This window comes from Tympanuchus pallidicinctus, unplaced genomic scaffold (assembly GCF_026119805.1).
Source record: "Tympanuchus pallidicinctus isolate F22 unplaced genomic scaffold, pur_lepc_1.0 scaffold14, whole genome shotgun sequence".
In the NCBI taxonomy this organism is placed as follows: Eukaryota; Metazoa; Chordata; class Aves; order Galliformes; family Phasianidae; genus Tympanuchus; species Tympanuchus pallidicinctus.
This window is the reverse complement of record NW_026294659.1, coordinates 8,274,794-8,291,708: the sequence shown is the minus strand read 5'-3', so window position 1 is coordinate 8,291,708 and position 16,915 is coordinate 8,274,794. Positions and strand designations below refer to the sequence as shown.

At 34.7% G+C, this 16,915-nt stretch overlaps 1 protein-coding gene across 1 annotated transcript in view; it reads left to right on the top strand.

Annotated features, from left to right (window-relative positions):
• Positions 1-16,915, top strand: part of CFAP47 (cilia and flagella associated protein 47) — a 252,315-nt gene that overhangs the window by 149,967 nt on the left and 85,433 nt on the right. Inside the window, exon 52 of the mRNA XM_052674366.1 lies at positions 16,477-16,574. Within this exon, the coding sequence (XP_052530326.1) occupies positions 16,477-16,574 (98 nt within the window). The remainder of the gene's footprint in view (positions 1-16,476; positions 16,575-16,915) is intronic.

Sequence of the window (16,915 nt, the reverse complement as noted above, 5' to 3'; positions counted from 1 at the left end):
ATGTTGAAAAGTAGTATCTTGCAGCTGAAAATATTCTCTATTAGATAGTATTAATAATAATACTCTTTGTATCAGTTGTAGTTTCCAAGTAGATAAATAGGGACGTTACTCTTGGAGCAAATTATGCTATTTTTTCTCCACCTTCAGATTAGTTTAAGTCTCTGTCCAAGGAAAAAAAAATCAGGAGAAATATTGAAGGAGAAAATCCCTCTGCAAACCATATGCATATTTGAAAACGTGAACTACTAACCAGGGTGACTTTTTAATATATATATATTTTTTCTATTTTTCTAGCATTTGCATTAGTATTTATGCGAGCGCATACCAAATTTTGGAGATGGTTCTGCATATGGAAAACAGTAAGGATTAAATAATAATCATTAATGTTCATTTTAATCCTTTTTTCCTTTGTCAAAAAAGAATGTTCGGTTATCGTTAGCTTTCTCAGTAGGTGCTTTTTTGCAGTACTGCAGACTGTGAAGTGTTATGCATCTTCCTGTGCCCTTTTGAAACTCAAAACAGCTTGATTCCACTAATAAAGTAACATGTTGTTTTGAAACAGTTCTGAAGTAGCATTGCTTCAAGGGCCTATGGCCCACATAGAATTCTGTGGGGCATGGTATGCATGTAATTAAAAATCTGTGTAAAGTAAACACTTTAGCCTATTGAAAATTAGTAATCAAAGCAGTCTGTAATTGCTCACAGTGCAAGACTGCTTGTGAATTTTAGGTTGCACCATCCTTCATGTAGCAGATGTTTTAATATTGCCATACTACCGTAACCACATGTAAGTCAGTTCATTTGTAAACCTGAACATATGTATATTTTTGGATATCATAGCAAGCAGGATTGCATTTGCATATGAGCAGATTGAATTTTTTTATCTAATTAAAAGTAGTCCAAAATTGTAATAACAAATTAACTAAAAGGTATATTACTGAAACACATAGTCCTTCTGTCTGGCAGATATCATATGCATGTATAGAGAATTTTGTCTACTAGTAGCCAATTTAATATGAATATTCTGAAACAAAAAAAATCCTTTGCAAAAGGAATGGGTGTAGTTGTCATGGTTACCTGGTTAGATGTGCTCTGGACTTCTCAAGTTCACCTCTGATGTGACAGGCATGACTTACACCTTGCTGAATTGAAACAGCGCAGCAGCATAAGCACACTGGAATTTCTTCTTTTAATCCACTCTTCAACAATAGGGCTAACATGATAGATCTAAGTGTAAACCCTTTCCTTGATGTCTGTGACAGAACACATTGAGTGATATATGAAATAACCTTTTTTGAAACAAAATAGCAAGTAAGCTAGCAATAGAGAAGTAATTTCTTTGCAACCAGTGCGCTTGCTATTAGGTTTGAGTGCTTGAGATGCTCTTTATCTGCATCATCATTTTGCCTTTCCTGCTTTGTCTTGCTTACAAACAATTCTAATTTTACCCCTTAGCAAGTAATGACTCATAAGTAGACAGGCAGAACACAATCATGAAACAGAGACACAAGTGTGTGTGGGCAGAAAATAATGAGGTGAGAAGAGGATAAAGGGAAGGTCCCTACTAGTCTCCCCTATTCATGCTGTTTCAATTGTGATGAGCTGTGAAAGTATGCAGTGAGCCAGAAAACAAGAAAAAGTCAAACTTTACATCCTAACACTTGAGTCATAAGTTCAGTTTCTAATATGGGACTTACTGAAGTCTTCCACATTTTTTTCCCTATCTGAATAAATACTTGAATGTATTATATGAATCCAAATATTACAAATACATTGCAATTACAGAAAAATCAACAAGATTGTCTAGAAGTAATTGCATAGCATAACCTATTGCTTGAGGGTGAGAGCATTTTCCCGTAAGTTCTGTCCCTCAGACAGAGAAATAGATTCTTAGGACCCAAGAGGGCAATCCAACAGTTAGGCTACTCTATAAATAAATCCATATAGTTTTATATATATTTATAGGTGTAGCTATATATATTTCTGTTATTATATTTATATACTATAATGCACGATATAATTATATTACATATATTTTTATTATTATAATACATACATGTATTATTGTACTATATTATGTTATATTATGTTATGTTGCTGTTGCATGCTTCCGAAAATGAAGCAGTTCAGAAAAGATTAATTAAAATAATAGATTGAGTCAAACTTATGTTCATAAGATAACTGGAATCATATTAATTTCCAGCCAGGGGAAATAAACCATATTTCTCAGTCCAATTTAATTTAGTCTTTTCACTTCCTGATCAGACTCCTCCATATATTATTTTTATAACACTATTACAAGTTGGGCTATACTTTCATATGTGGACAATTTTGTACCATATGCCACTGCCATTGCCAGCCTTTGAAGCTGAATAGTTACTAAGGAGTGTATTTGTGATAAGGTAGTTCTAGCTGTGTAAGTCATTTTTTACTAGTAAAAAAACTGTAGGTTCATCACATTGTTTTTTCATTTTTCATGATTAATTTCAATCATATCTCAGAACTTCTTATCCTTTGCACAGACTATTCCCAGAATTTGCTATTGACTTTTATTTCTATAGCAAAATAATGGTCCATATGGAATTCTGTCTTTTAATTTATCCCAGCCATTGGATGTTTCTGCAGTCTGTTACGCTCAATTATGAGACAGGTTTACCAAAGTAACCAGAAAAGGACAATTCTGACGTTTTTACTGAGTTGGCAGTCGGTGTTTCTTGTCCATTAAGAGATTCATTTGTTTTGATGTCTAGTGTCTCTCTTAAAATTTTTACCTTATTTCCTCTGTGGCATAGCAGATCCGTAATTGACATATTTAAGAAACTGTGAATATTAAAGAAGTATTTTTTCCCCTCTGTGATAAAAGACAGATGGCTTTTTACACATTGACAACAGAGATGAGAATATGCGTGCATCGAAACCTTGGTTTGATTTGGGTGCACTTTCAAGGCATTATTTATTTTTGTTTATTATGTTTGGCACTGATTTTGAAATATAACTTTATTTGTGAAGGGTTGGTTTTTTTATTAAAAAGAAATGGACCAAGCAACTTTGTTCTTTCTTTATGGTTCTTCCCTGTTGATCTTTTTGTAATATAGCTCATGAGGCATTCCTTCAGAAAATTTAGGTATTCAAAAGACATTGCTCTCTTCACCATCAAATATACATTTCAGAAATAACAAAAAATGTTTCAGAATGACTATACTACTAATGTGTGTTGTTTACCACGACACAAGGTAATACTCTCACTGATATCTAGAAGGAACGTTTGTCAGAAAATGCTTAACCATTACAATCTTTGGCGTAAGCATATTCCATTGCTGAGTGAGGCTGGTGTTGTCACAGAGTTAAACTGAGCTCTGGAGAAATTGTGGCCTCTTTGAGGAGTATCACGCCTTAGTCTTTGACCTTTTGCTTGCTGTTCACTGTAGGTTGATTCAGGGTCTTGTTCTCTCAGTGGGAAAAGTTATTCTGTTGAAAGACCATATGCTATTTATTCATGGTCAAATAAATATTCTACTATAAGAAAATAGCCCATCACTTACACGTTGTTTTGCCACTTAGAACATATTGCATCTCTCATAAAAGGCCTTTGTATATTCTTTCTGGAGAACTCGCTATATTTAAAGCAACCTGTATCATTTCTGAAAGGCTCCTTCATTTTCTGGTGCTCTTGGATTACATGTGCATGCCTTTCCATTATTTTCAGTCAAAATAATCATGCAAGACTGCCGGGTTTTTTGAGCAAAGCAAAACCTGCACATGCTATTTCTTATGGAGGAAAGCTGTAAAAGCCTTGTTAGCTGCACTGAAAGTGAGATGAGAAATTTATATTAATTTCCTCTAAAATGTTATAAATATTTGTAAGGAGGCTTCTTAATGTGATCCACTAAGTGAGGAATACATTTTTATAGCAAATAGGAGGTTTTTGTGTCAATATTAAGTTATAATTATTCTTGAATATGCATTTTATTCCATTTGTGAAATATTGAAATTATTCTAGATCTTCAAATTTGCTGCATGTGTTAAATCTGCTTGATATGTGGGAATGGTGAGGGGCTAGGATGTGTTAGATACAAGTGGGATTTGTGTACTGTTTAGACATTGGACATTGGCACACATATGCATGAATGAATAAATAATTTTTGGAGGGAGGTACAAAACTGTGAAATTGTAGTGGATCTTCATAGAAACAGTAAAAGACATGCTTCTATAACTGAAGTGACTCTTCTGAAAAATGTTGTACCTTGCTTTAAGTGATGTGCTTGCTATAGCTTCTCAGCAAAATAGCAAAAAACTATAACTGAAAAAAAAAAAAAAAGAAAAAAAAAAAGAAAAAAAAAAAAAAGAAAGTCTATTTTCTTAGAGTAGTTGTTATTGAATTCTTTGGCCAGAAATCTGCAGGAAGAGCAGAAAAAGCAACTGGCTCCAACAATTTTGAATTGGAAAGTTAATTCAGAAAAGATGTGAGCAAATGTAAAATAGGAACAAGTAAGCTAAATTAATAAACTTAGACTTTCCCACTTGTGAACTCTTCTAATAAATCTCATTTGTATAGCAAAAACTCCAGTCACCATCTTTTTAGCTTGTGAGTCTTGCCTTTTGTACATCAGAGGAGACAAAAATGCAAACAACATTGCAAAGTGTCAAATTAGTTGAACTGCTTTGGTTCTGGTAATTCATGTTCATGTAATATGCCTTAATGAAATCCTATAAAGACAAACTTTCTAAAATAATTTGAATGCTGTTAGGGTATTAGAAAAGGATTGCAATGAGGCTATTTTTCCCGTTTCTACTTCCTTTCTGCTTAAAATAACTATTAAAATGTGTTATTGTAAGTGGCTAAGGTTGTTGACATGATTCTGATTAAGTGTTCAAACCATGCAAAATCATGCGGTGTGCGTGTGTTAATTTCTATGTTTGTCATTTGTATATATCTGCTGGAGATTATGTAGCAACCATCTGCCAAAAGGTAAATGAATTGTCAGATTCTGGAAAGTGTCCAGCTAGCAGTAACTTTGCTTTTCTGTTAGCTGAGAAAATACTTTCTGGTGTCATTGCTTCTTTCTGTTAAATATCGCATTTCAGCTATCATCCAAAATTTGAATCAATTTGCAATGAATATTTCTTTATTTTTTACCTTGGAAGTATCTGTCAGACCTCACTTTAATGTATATTATTTGACAGTCTATAGCAACCATACAGGACCCCAAATACTCTTCCACTCGACAAACATAATTACTTCTTTTCTTTTCAGGCATGGCTATTTTAGATTGATATTTTGAGACCTGAATACTTGCTTGTTTATCTGTATTGAAAGATACTTTTGTATTCCTTTTCTGTTCTACAACAAGCTATATTAATTTTCTTCCACTGAACTTTTGACCTATGTTTTTCCATGAAGACTACACACATCTGAGTCTCATACTTGTTTGAATTGATTTGCCTGAGTCTCCTTTCTGCAATTTGCTATCAATAAATTTTCAGGGAGATAAACAATTTTTCCTTTATTACTCCATATAATGTCTTCTATGTTGTGTGGTTTACTAAAAGCCTGATTTGTAAGTGATAAGTTGTGGATTGTCTTTCATATGATCTTTGCTTTTCTATATGCAGTTGAAGAGATAAACAGGTAAAAATGTGAGCAGGTTCTGTTCCTATGCCCTTTATGTTTTGAATCTGTGTTTTAAGTTAGATCATTCTGATCTAATTGTAACAGAATTACCTTTCACAGTCTATTTCTAAATAGCGATCAAAACAAAATGGTTTACAGCCATACCGGGTTGCAGAGGCATGCTGAAAATAGAAGAATTGCACATCTGAAAATTACAATTATTCCAGGAGAACAAAAATAAATTGAGTGAAGTTGTACATGCTTGGGTACTGTGGAGGCTAGGTCCATGCAACATTTAGAGAAAGCGTATTAATAAATAATTCTTAGAGATCCAAAATGCATTTCCATGCTCAGTTTGGAAAATCACTTTTTTTTTTTTTTTTTTTTTTAAACCCTTTTCAATTTCCTTTTCCCCCTGTTTTAACTACTTTAAAAATCCCTGGTTTTTGAGGGATTTGCAAAGGGTGTTGTTGTTTGGTGCTTTGTTTGTTTATGGCAAATTAGAATGAATTATAAAAATATGGTTGGAATTCCTGCTAATGTGTGTAGCTATGCCTATGTTATTTAGGAAAATAACATAGGCACTATATTACTATGGCTTGCATAGTGTTTATACTATTTAGTGTTATAAATATTTATACGATTGCTTGCACTGAACTCTCAGCGCTTAACAGTTCCTTATTTGTCTACCAATTTATTGAGAAATTAATAAGAGCAGTATTTATCAGTGTTACAATTTATGCTTCCTATTGTAAAGAAGATAGGGAGATAAAGCTTAGCGTCTGTAATTATGACAGATAATATCCATGAAATTAATAAAGGATCGGTTTTATTTAGTGTGGAAGCATGGAAACAAAATTATTTGATGGAAAGATTAATGGGATTTGACTTCATTTCTTATTTTATTGTAAACATAAATTGCGTGCAGAAATCTACAACGGTTTTACTGTAGCATAATGAAAATCTGCCTACTTAATTGTCAGGATTCATATGATCACTTTTTTTTAATGGGTGTATAGAGAATTAAACAGTTTTTCTAAAATGGCTAAGGCTTTTAGATGCTCAAAGGAGACAGGCTGAAGAGGTCAGAAAGTGGTCAGAAAATTGTACTCTAATATCTTCTTCAGAGAGCAGACGGTTGTCATCGTAGAGTAATCTTCATGTGTTTGTGTTTGCATTGCCTTTCGTTTTAACTTAGGAGGCAAGATAAAATGTCTAGTGTGTGGCAGAGCTTGTAAAGGAAAGTGACTCAAATTGCAGTAAATGTGATTATAAGGTTCCTATCAAGATAGATGGCTGATATTAAGTAAGAAAATATATAGATACCTGTCAGATCTAATATCTTTGCATTTTCCTAGCTGTATATGTAGGAAACATTGCAGAAATACTATATCAGGGTTGATAAAACGCTGTTGCTTAATTTGTACTTTTGCCATACCACTTGTATTACACAAAAACAGATTTTTATTGGTATATGCAGAATTAGAATAATGAATGATGTTCAGAAATATCTACATATCATTAGTAAAGTATGATAGAGAATTTACAGTTGAACCCTGTCAAGAAGGGATCTCTTTTCTCACTGTAGTCTCTTGTAGTTTTGTATAGTAAGATAAAAGTTAACTCACAGTTAAAGGTTTAATTAGAAGTTCATATAAAGTCCAGGAAATATTGTTAAATTAGTTTACCATTTAATACTCCTATCTATAAATTTTGTATTCAAATGAGGCTATGTGGTGCTAATCATTTTTGGGGGAGTTAAATTCCCTTCCTTTAACACTGTAAACTTTTCCTGATGCTTTTGTGTATCCTAATGCCCATCACTTGTTATCCTTTCCATTAGTCCATTAGTGCAGATTACTTTTAGAAGCAATTTTTTGTGAACAAGAATATTGTAATTCTTGTCTTTCCTTAGAAATCCTTCTGAAAAATGTATACATTTGGCAATACTTTTTAAATGCATTGTAGAATCATACTGACTACTAGGTTTTTTGTGCTTTCATACATCTTTTCATAGCTGCACAGTAATTACCTACTTTGTGGACATTTTTTTTTTAATGATTTTTTTTTTTTTCCTCTCATGTGTCTTGAATTGTTCTTCTCTCTCTCTTACTATGAAAATATATATTTTTCCCATTTAGACTAAATTATCCTAAGTGTCTTTTCTCTTTAGCCTCAGCTTCTTTCTTTGCCAAGTCTTTGAACTCTGGTAATTATAATAATCAAATAACATTCTTAAAGCAAATATAATTTATCTTCACATTAGAAATTAAACAGTGCTTTACAAGCATCTTAGCATTCTAAGCAAGCAAAACACTTCACCATATCATTCTTCAATTATATCAAATTTATTCTAATTAGTGAAAGGTTCCAGTTCATCTTGCTTGGTATTCAAACTACTAAAGCCATTACATAGTAATCTTCCCATAAATTCCCCCAAAGTTTCTGTTTGTGATGGTGGTTCTAATTTTGAGTTTCATCTAAGCAGTAGAAAAATTTTAATCTTCTGGACTAAAAATTATAGATTCAGACAGTAAATAATGAAATAGTAATGTAAGGCAGTGTTTTGAGAAAGCCACAGGATAGAGATGTCTGATCTGCAGGGTACTCCCAAACAGTCTCTCCTAATTCAGAGCTATTCAGATTCCCCGAATCTGCTCAGTTTATCAATGGCTCATACATGGCAGACTCCTTATGTAGAAGATTGCTTCATCTCCTTCATCAGTGAGTGTTCAGTGTTATGTAATGCAAGCCTGGGGTTCTTTTCAGTGTGTGGACACAAGCTTCTAATAAGGAAAGCTTCTGTTGGAGAAAGACCAGAAGAGGTCCACAAAGATGATTAGAGGGCTGGAGCACTTGCCCTTCAAATACAGACTGAGGGAGCTGGGCTTGTTCAGCCTGGAGAAGAGAAGGCTGCGGGGTGACCTCATTGCAGCCTTCCAGTACCTAAAGGGAGCCTTGTAAACAAGAGGGGAGCCAACTCTTTGAAAGTGTAGATAACTGCAGGACAAGGGAAGTTTAAGTTGAAGGGGGGAGGATTTAAGTTGTGTGTCAGGGGGAAGTTTTTGCTATGAGAGTGGTGAGGTGCTGGAACGGGCTGCCCAAAGAGGCTGTGGATAACCTGTCGCTAGAGGTGTTCAAGGCCAAGTTGGATGGGGCTCTGGGCAGCCTGGTCCCCTGCCTGTGGCAGGGGGATTGGAGCTTGATAATCCTCGAGGTCCCTTCCAACTGAAGCCATTCTATGTTTCTATCATTCCATGAAAGCAGGGTCAGGAAAGATTATTGACATTGTGGTCACAGTTTGTAAGGTTTATGATGGTACTTCAAATTTATTCCTCTAAGATATGTCTCTCAAATAAATGACAACTATTAATACAGTGTATTCTTTATTGTTTCGTGAAATCCAGTGCATTTTGATTTGTGATGCTAAAGCATGCAGAATTACTTTTCAGTATTTAGAATCATAGAATCACTCAGGTTGGAACAGACCTTAAAGATCATCGAGTCCAACCAAGACCTAACCATACTACCTGAACTCTAACAAACCCTCTGCCAAATCACGTCCCAGAGCATTAGAGTTGTCTTAAACTTCTGTGCACTTCCTGTTCACGTATGTCGCATTGCCTGCAAAGCATAAAAATCTGAGGGAGCCTAATGCCAAATATATTACTTGCATTATCATCTACTTTTGAACTGTGGATTAAATCTATACTTGTGTCACAAGTGGTTGGTATTTAAATGATGTACTGGCATATATTTAATAGAACTGTAGAACATCCAAAGTTGGAAGGGACCTGTAAGGATCATGGAGTCCAACTCCTGGCTCCACAAAGGACCACCCAAAATTCAAATCGTGTCTGAGAGACTTGTCCAGAAGCTCCTTGAACTCTGACTGTGTGGGGCTATGCCCACTGCCCTGAGCAGCCTGTTCCATGCCCACTGCTCTCTGGTGAAGAACTTCCTAACATTCAGCTTGGCTCTCCCCTGATGCAGCTCCATGCTGTTCAGTATCCTCTGAGCTTACTCGTCATGCCACAATTTCCTCAGGAAACGCTATGTCATTTGTAGCTGACAGTAAATTTATGTAGATAGCTCTATGCAAATTACATATACAGTATTTCAAATATTTAATGAATCCTGTAAGAATGCAATTAATGTCTGAGGAGTATTAAAATATTATTTCAAGCAACGTTACAAGGAATGCATTAAATGAATATTCACTGGTAGCGTTACTCAAATGTGTTTATTTGCGTAAAATAACATTTTAGAGCACAGTTTGTCTTGCCATGTAATGCAAAAGCATTTTTAAAAGCCATACGGACTGTTTACTTTTAATGGAAAAGTATAGCCCTCAGGTGAAAAAACTTAAGCTAAAGAATACAAGTGTCAACTTTAAATTATTAGTTACCTTGCAAGAAGAAAATACAGATACATTGCTTTTCCAAGGATGAGCTATTCCTCACATAGTAAAAATGGATATTAGTATCTGCCTTTTTGCATCATTTTGAGGTTCTAGCATAATAGAATTGCAGCATTCTCATAATGTGTTAGTGTTAGCTTTCTCCATAAATTAAGTTCACAGTTTCTTCACCTGGAAAATAAATCTGGGGAGAAATGTCTAGAGTCAGTTAAAATAACATTTAATTTATAAGTTGTTTTCAGTGAAGTGATGTGTCTGCTGAAACAGAAAGACTGCATTTCTCAGCTGGAATAATCAGGTTTATCTAGAGAAACATTAGAATAAATATTCAAAATCTTTTGTAAAACATGTTTTTTGTGTGTCTTTGGACATATTTTAACTAGTTAGATAGTTGGCATAGATGTGAGGTTTTTGTTGAATAAGTTGGAAAAAACACATTAAATTTATGTTAAACGTATTAGCTATAAATATATAATGGTAGAAAAACTTAAGTTGTCAGGAAAAGACTGCAGGAGAAATATTAGGTCTTTTTTGTATAATTGTTAGATTGCTAAGGCCAGTCAAATTTGAAAAATAAGCAACATAAGTCTTCATCTAGCCTGTTTGAAATAACTTATTTTTTAAAATCTTTATTCTTCTTCTAATAAAACAAACTAAATAGACATGACTCATATGTATAGCTGATGAGTTTTCATGAGCAACAGCTCTTGTCTCTTAGAGATGACTCCAGTGATTGCATATGGGCACAAAGAAGTCAACATTTTGATTTTTCCAATCCTAGCAGTGAAGAGTTCTTTATATGTTGAGAATGATCAGATATTTACATATTATAGAGGAATAAGTAAAATGTCTTTTAAACTTTAATTTTGTGTTCTATAAAGTACAATAACATACAGTAAGAACAACATTTAGGTTATCCACCGAAGGAGAATTTATATAACTAATAGCCTTGAAAACTTTTTGTAAAACCAAGAAATCAAGATGTTTTATTCCCTTGCCTGTTACTGCTAAAAAACACATCCCAGAAGACACATCTAAGAGCATTCTTAATGATATACCTAAAGCTAACCTTGAAATTACTTCTCTCATTCCTATACCAGCTCTGCAAATGTTAGGTAAAAAAGGCAAAAGAACACACATTGTAATTGAAAATATCACTTTAATTCATCCTTTTGCTTAAATAATCATACTTATAATGCCAATACGAGAAGTCTGTAAAATTGGGATAGGGCATTTGAAATAGTTTTATTTATTTAGCATTGCAATTTATTTCTTTCATCAATATCTATGCTTTTAAAACACCCGCAAGGCCTAGAATTTTCTGGAGATCAAGGCAAATCTTTCTTTATCATCAGTGATGTGCAATCCAGCTGAATGATAGACAGCTGTATCCTAATCAGGAGAGAAGTATCTTTTCTATTTTTAACCCAATATATAACTGCTGATGCTTGGCAGCAAATTTAAAGGGAGACACGGCAGATACAGGATGAAAGGTAAATTTAGGGAAAGGTCAAGGAAAGGGGAAAAAGAACAGAAATCTCAGTTTGTGGCTGACAAGACAGTAACATATTCTCATCCAAATGAGCAGAGGAGAGCATTTTGCCAGTAAAAGGAAGGGGAATTCACAACTGCTTACTCTTTGGGTGTAAGAGATTATTCTTCTAGCCATTGCCTCAAAGCTTGCTGATGCTCAAGACCAGGGTTAAGAAATCCTTTGTCAACGAGAGAGAGAGAGATAAGCTGCAGATTAGTGGCCAGGAAGCAGTCTTTTGTGTGGGTTTATCTCAAAGGAGATAGCCATCTCAGGGGGTGCTGCACAAACAACTATGAAATGAGGTTTACTGACATGAGAAGCCTCACGACCTGCCTCTGTCCTTTCTGAACTTGCTCTGCACCCTACCTGCTTGCTGCCTAAGGCTGGCCGTGCAGATGCTGCTCTGCCCGGAAAAGGTTTCTGTCAACAGATTCCTCACGACATGATGTCTGCATGAAGAAGAACAAAGGTGTCTGCTGTCAGAAGCCTCACAAGCTGATGCCTGCATGCTGATGGACTCTCCCCTGGGCCTTCTACCAGACACCTGCTGATTCCTCCTGGACTTACTCTGTACCTCCCGGACCTACTCAGTACCTGCACCTTCTTGCTGCCCAAGGCAGGCCACGCTGCTGCTGCTCTCCCCCTGTGCTTTTGCCTCAGATCATTGGAATGGCGTGCAGCAGGGCCGGTGCTGGATCCTGGTGGTGACTGTTCCCGCTTCATGCAATTCTTGCTTCTTTCCTATCTTTTCTATTGCCCACCTTTCTTCCTCCATCACCCTAATACATAACAGTGTCTGTCCTCTCTTTTTCCATCTCTCTGATTAAAATCTGTGATAAGCTGGTCAGACATTTGAACTGTTGTTTCTTAATCTCACATCAGGTATACACCAAAAGTATATATCAAAGTACCTCCTCTCCCTCCTACAAATTGGAGTGACACATCGGTAAATGATCCAAAGTATAAGATTAATAGTATATGGCTCTAACAAATGCGGGTTTGTTAAGCCAAATTTTATAACAATTTGAAAATTACACAAGCAAATGAAGAAATCTCTACAGGAGAAATTCGTTTGCATTACTGAAAAGTAGGGCAAAATTCTTGACTGGCTAGATGTTCAACTATGGAGGAAAAAACAATGATTTTGGCATGTCATGCAAATCAGAATGAGACTTGGAATGCACCTGTGAAAATTTTAACCTGAAAAGTATACTAGCAGCTCAAATTTAATTTTCATGTAAATTACAATTTAATAGTTGTCTTTTAAATAAATAATCTTCTATTCTCAGAAGTAATTACTAGAGATAAATATTAATAAAAAAAATTGCCTTGCTGCTATGAAGGAATAGATACATGAATATGGATTTTTTTCTTCAAATTCTGGGTAACTACATGTAATAGGAATTGTACAACTTCGCAGGCTTCCAGTTCTTTTATATATGAAAAAATAAAGGTAAGTTCTAAAAGATGAAAAAAATAAGCTGTTTTATACTAATATAATTTGAATTTGCAATTTCTGACATGAAGAGTCCTGCTTTGCACTAACCATTAATGGCCGATGCTAGACCATAACTAGCAAGGGCAGAATCCTACTGATGAAGGGAGAGGCTGAGGGAGAGGAACTGTGAACATTAAATTGTTTGCATAAATGCATTTTTTATGTTTAGAAGATATTTGTTCACTGCTTTTTAGTGCTGGTGATTTCTCTGTGAAGTACTAAGCAAACTTTGTTTTGTTTCTTTTAATGAGATCTGACAAGATCATGACCTGTTGCTTGCATGAACCAGGCTAAGCATTTTTCTGTTGTTGAAATCTGAATGATAAATACAGGCCTGAAGTCAAGCCATGTTTATCTCCTATAATGGACATGGATGAAGGCCACAAAGATGATCAGAGGGCTGAAGAACCTCTCCTGTGAAGGAAGACTGAGGGAGCTGGATTTGTTTGATATGGAAAAAAAAAGGGTTCTGGGGAGACCTCATTGTGGCCTCACTGTAGGCGGAAAGGAAAAGTCTTTGACAAAAAATGGGAGATTTAGGTTAGCTGTTAGGGGGAAATTCTTTCCCCAGAGGGCGGTGAGGCGCTGGCACAGCTGCCCAGAGAAGCTGTGGTGCCCCATCCCTGGAGGCTTGAGGCCAGGTTGGATGGGGCCCTGGGCAGCCTGAGCTGGTGGGGGGGCAGCCCTGCCCACAGCGGGGGTTGGGGTGGGTGACCTTTAGGGTCCATTCCAGCCAAACCATTCTGCGATTCTACACTCTTGCCCTGAGAAGAGGCTTGAAAAGCATTCAAAATATCAATGCCAGTTTAGAGATGAAGTTGTGTAATAAATGTGCGTGTATTTATGTTTACAGTAGTATTCCTTTTTTGGGGATGTAAAAGTTGTAAGTACATCACATTCTGAACTGAGACATCTTATGTGAGGGAAAAGACATCATCTTGGAACATTTCTGAGTTAGAATAAAAATTTTCTAAAGCGGACAGAAGAAGTGTCTATTTCTACTGCCTGTTTTTTAACGTGAGGAAAACAAAAAACAAGAACAGATTTAATCTTGGTCTGTTATTCCTATTTGACAGTTCTGATGCTTGTAAAAACGTTTAAAAGTTTATACATGAAAAAAGATACACATGTAAAAGCCACAGTGAGAAAACTAAACAAAACCTCCAAACACACACAAAACAACATTTATAGTCAAAATGATATTTCAAAAATAGAGGCTGGATAATGTAGAATAGGGTTCTTTTTAAGAAATCTTCATTTTTACCATTCTACCCGCTACTATATCTAACATATCCCTTTTTAAAAGGGTAACATCAAGGTGTATGGGGAGAGCTGGATAGGGGCAGCTAATGAATGCCTACCATAATGCAACTAGGTCACCTCATGGCAATAAATGTTGTCTTCCAAAACTTCTGGTCAACATTAAATTTCAAAATATTTGACCTAATTTTATCTACCTCGACATTGGTACCAGACTAAGAAAAGAAAAAAAAAGAAAAAAAAAGAATAGCCCCAAAGCCCATAACCTTCTGGTGCATACATTAGCAAAGGATTTATAGTAAGCTTATTTTCAGTCATGGAAGTTCTTTGAATTTGAACCAGAAACAGAAACCTACAACTTAGAGAACATTCAAGAGCAATTGTTGTGAGCAAAACCCAAGGTTTTATTTTTTTAACAATGCAAGTGAGTGATAAAAGCAACCATTCAGAAATACTCTTATTGAGTAAAAGTTGACAGAACATCAGTTTACACAAATTTTTGAGTAATGCTAAACACTTGTATGAATATGAGTTTAGTAAATAGTTCACATCAAAAAATCCTCCTTACAAAGAGAACTGCTAGTTGTTTTTTTTTCCCCCAGGTGTTATGAAAACTGTTTAAATAAAACATTTCATTTAGAGAAGTGTTTGAAAATCTGAACACTATTTTCAAATGCACACAATGTATTTTCTCTCAAACACAATAGTTATTTCACAGAAAGGTAATTCTTAGGCTGTGATGTGATGTGCATTTAATGTCTCTGGAAAAGAAAAAAACCCAAACAAACAAAAAAACCCACTTAATTTTCTAAATCTGATTAGAATCGGAAGAGAAATGGATCTAAACATCCAAATGGATGAAAATTCAAATGCAAATAGACACTTTTGAAATTTCTTACAAAAAGAAAAAAGAATTCTTACTAGCTCAGAATACTTGAACTCAAAACTATAAAGAAAGCTACTAGACCTAAAAGCTGGGCTTTTATTGTCAGAGTCAGGAATTAGAGTAGCTTTATGCAACTTGTGTGACCGCAACTAATGAATTTATATGTAAAAACAGATAGTGTATATAATATATAAACAAAAAAATCAAGTGAATTATAATGTCTACATGATGGTAATTATGAAGTATACAAAAATGATTTAGGAAAGTTAAGACTGCAACGGAAAAGTCTTCTTGGCTTTATAAATTATCTCTAGATTTCAGAGAGGAATGTGGCAAAAATCCAGGTATGGAACGAAGGCTTAGAGCTTTCTTGTCTGAGCTTATGACCATTCAGTGTTATAAGGTTTGGTGCATTTCAGCTTTTGTACATATTGTCAGAATTTCCCCCTGCTCCTTTTTGGACTAGCTAATACAAAGTACTGACTGGAGTCAAATCTTCTGGTTTTCTGAACAGTTTGTCCTGTGACTAAATGTGTGATTATAGAGTTTATAGCATTGTTTATTTATTTTTGTTTGTTTGTTTTCTTTTGTTGTTGTTGTTTTTTGACCACAGTCTTACAAGACATTGTTAAGAAAATTTAGAATAAGGTATCTAATAATATATTGTTGATGCTCTGTTGTTTTGATGCATGTATTCAGCATCTTTTGCCTTTCTCTTGAGTGCAGTCTTGGTTGTAATAAAAATATTAAGAGCTCAGGAAAGACAAGCTGATAGGAAAAAATAAATTACAGTAGAAATCATGTATGAACATGTTTGAACCTGTATATGAGGATGGATTCCATGTAACTGAAAATTCTGATCTGTTTAACAAATAACACAGATTTTGAATCTATTGTGAATTACCTTTTACTTAATTAAATCAATTAGATTTTTAAAATTTTTTCCTTTTTGAAGGAGAACAGTTGTGAATCAATGATATTTAAAATTCTAAAACAATATAATATTCAAGTAAACTCATTTGCCAACGTGTTATTTCCTTTCAATTTGTGTATATATTGATTTTGTTACTATTTTGAACCCAGATGAGAAAAGATTAGATAGGGCAGTTGACCGACAGCAATTAAATCAATCCATGATTTTCTTTGTCTCAAACGAACAATGACTGGCAGTTCTGATAAAAGCCAGAATTTCTCATTGATTTGAATGCTGCTAGGAGTGATCACCTCGTGAGATGATTTATGGAACCTTTTATTCTTTTGTACGTAGGAGGAAGTTCTTCAAATTGCAAAGTGTGGTTTTCCTTAAAGATTAACAGCATACCTGCAGCACCTGAAAGGAAGATAGATGTGAAATGCAGAGCTCTGGTAAGATTACTCTAAATGTTTAATTTTTTTTCTATTGCATTAGGAGAAAACATAATTTTACTATTGTTCTGGCTGCTACCATTTATTGGTTTTATTAGGTGACCACCTGGTTTTTGCATAATAAAACTCAGTACTTACTGTAAGACCTCACATAAGCTCAGTGATATGAACTCAAATGGATGCTTGAAAAAAAATGGTTACTTTACCCTATTTAAATAATTATATTCTTCTGCTGTAATCTACATTTAGTTTTAGATATTAGATGAATTTGAAATCCATAAATATTTCAAGCAGTTTACATATTGACCACAGTAGGGTAAGTCTCTTTTGGTACCTTCCTC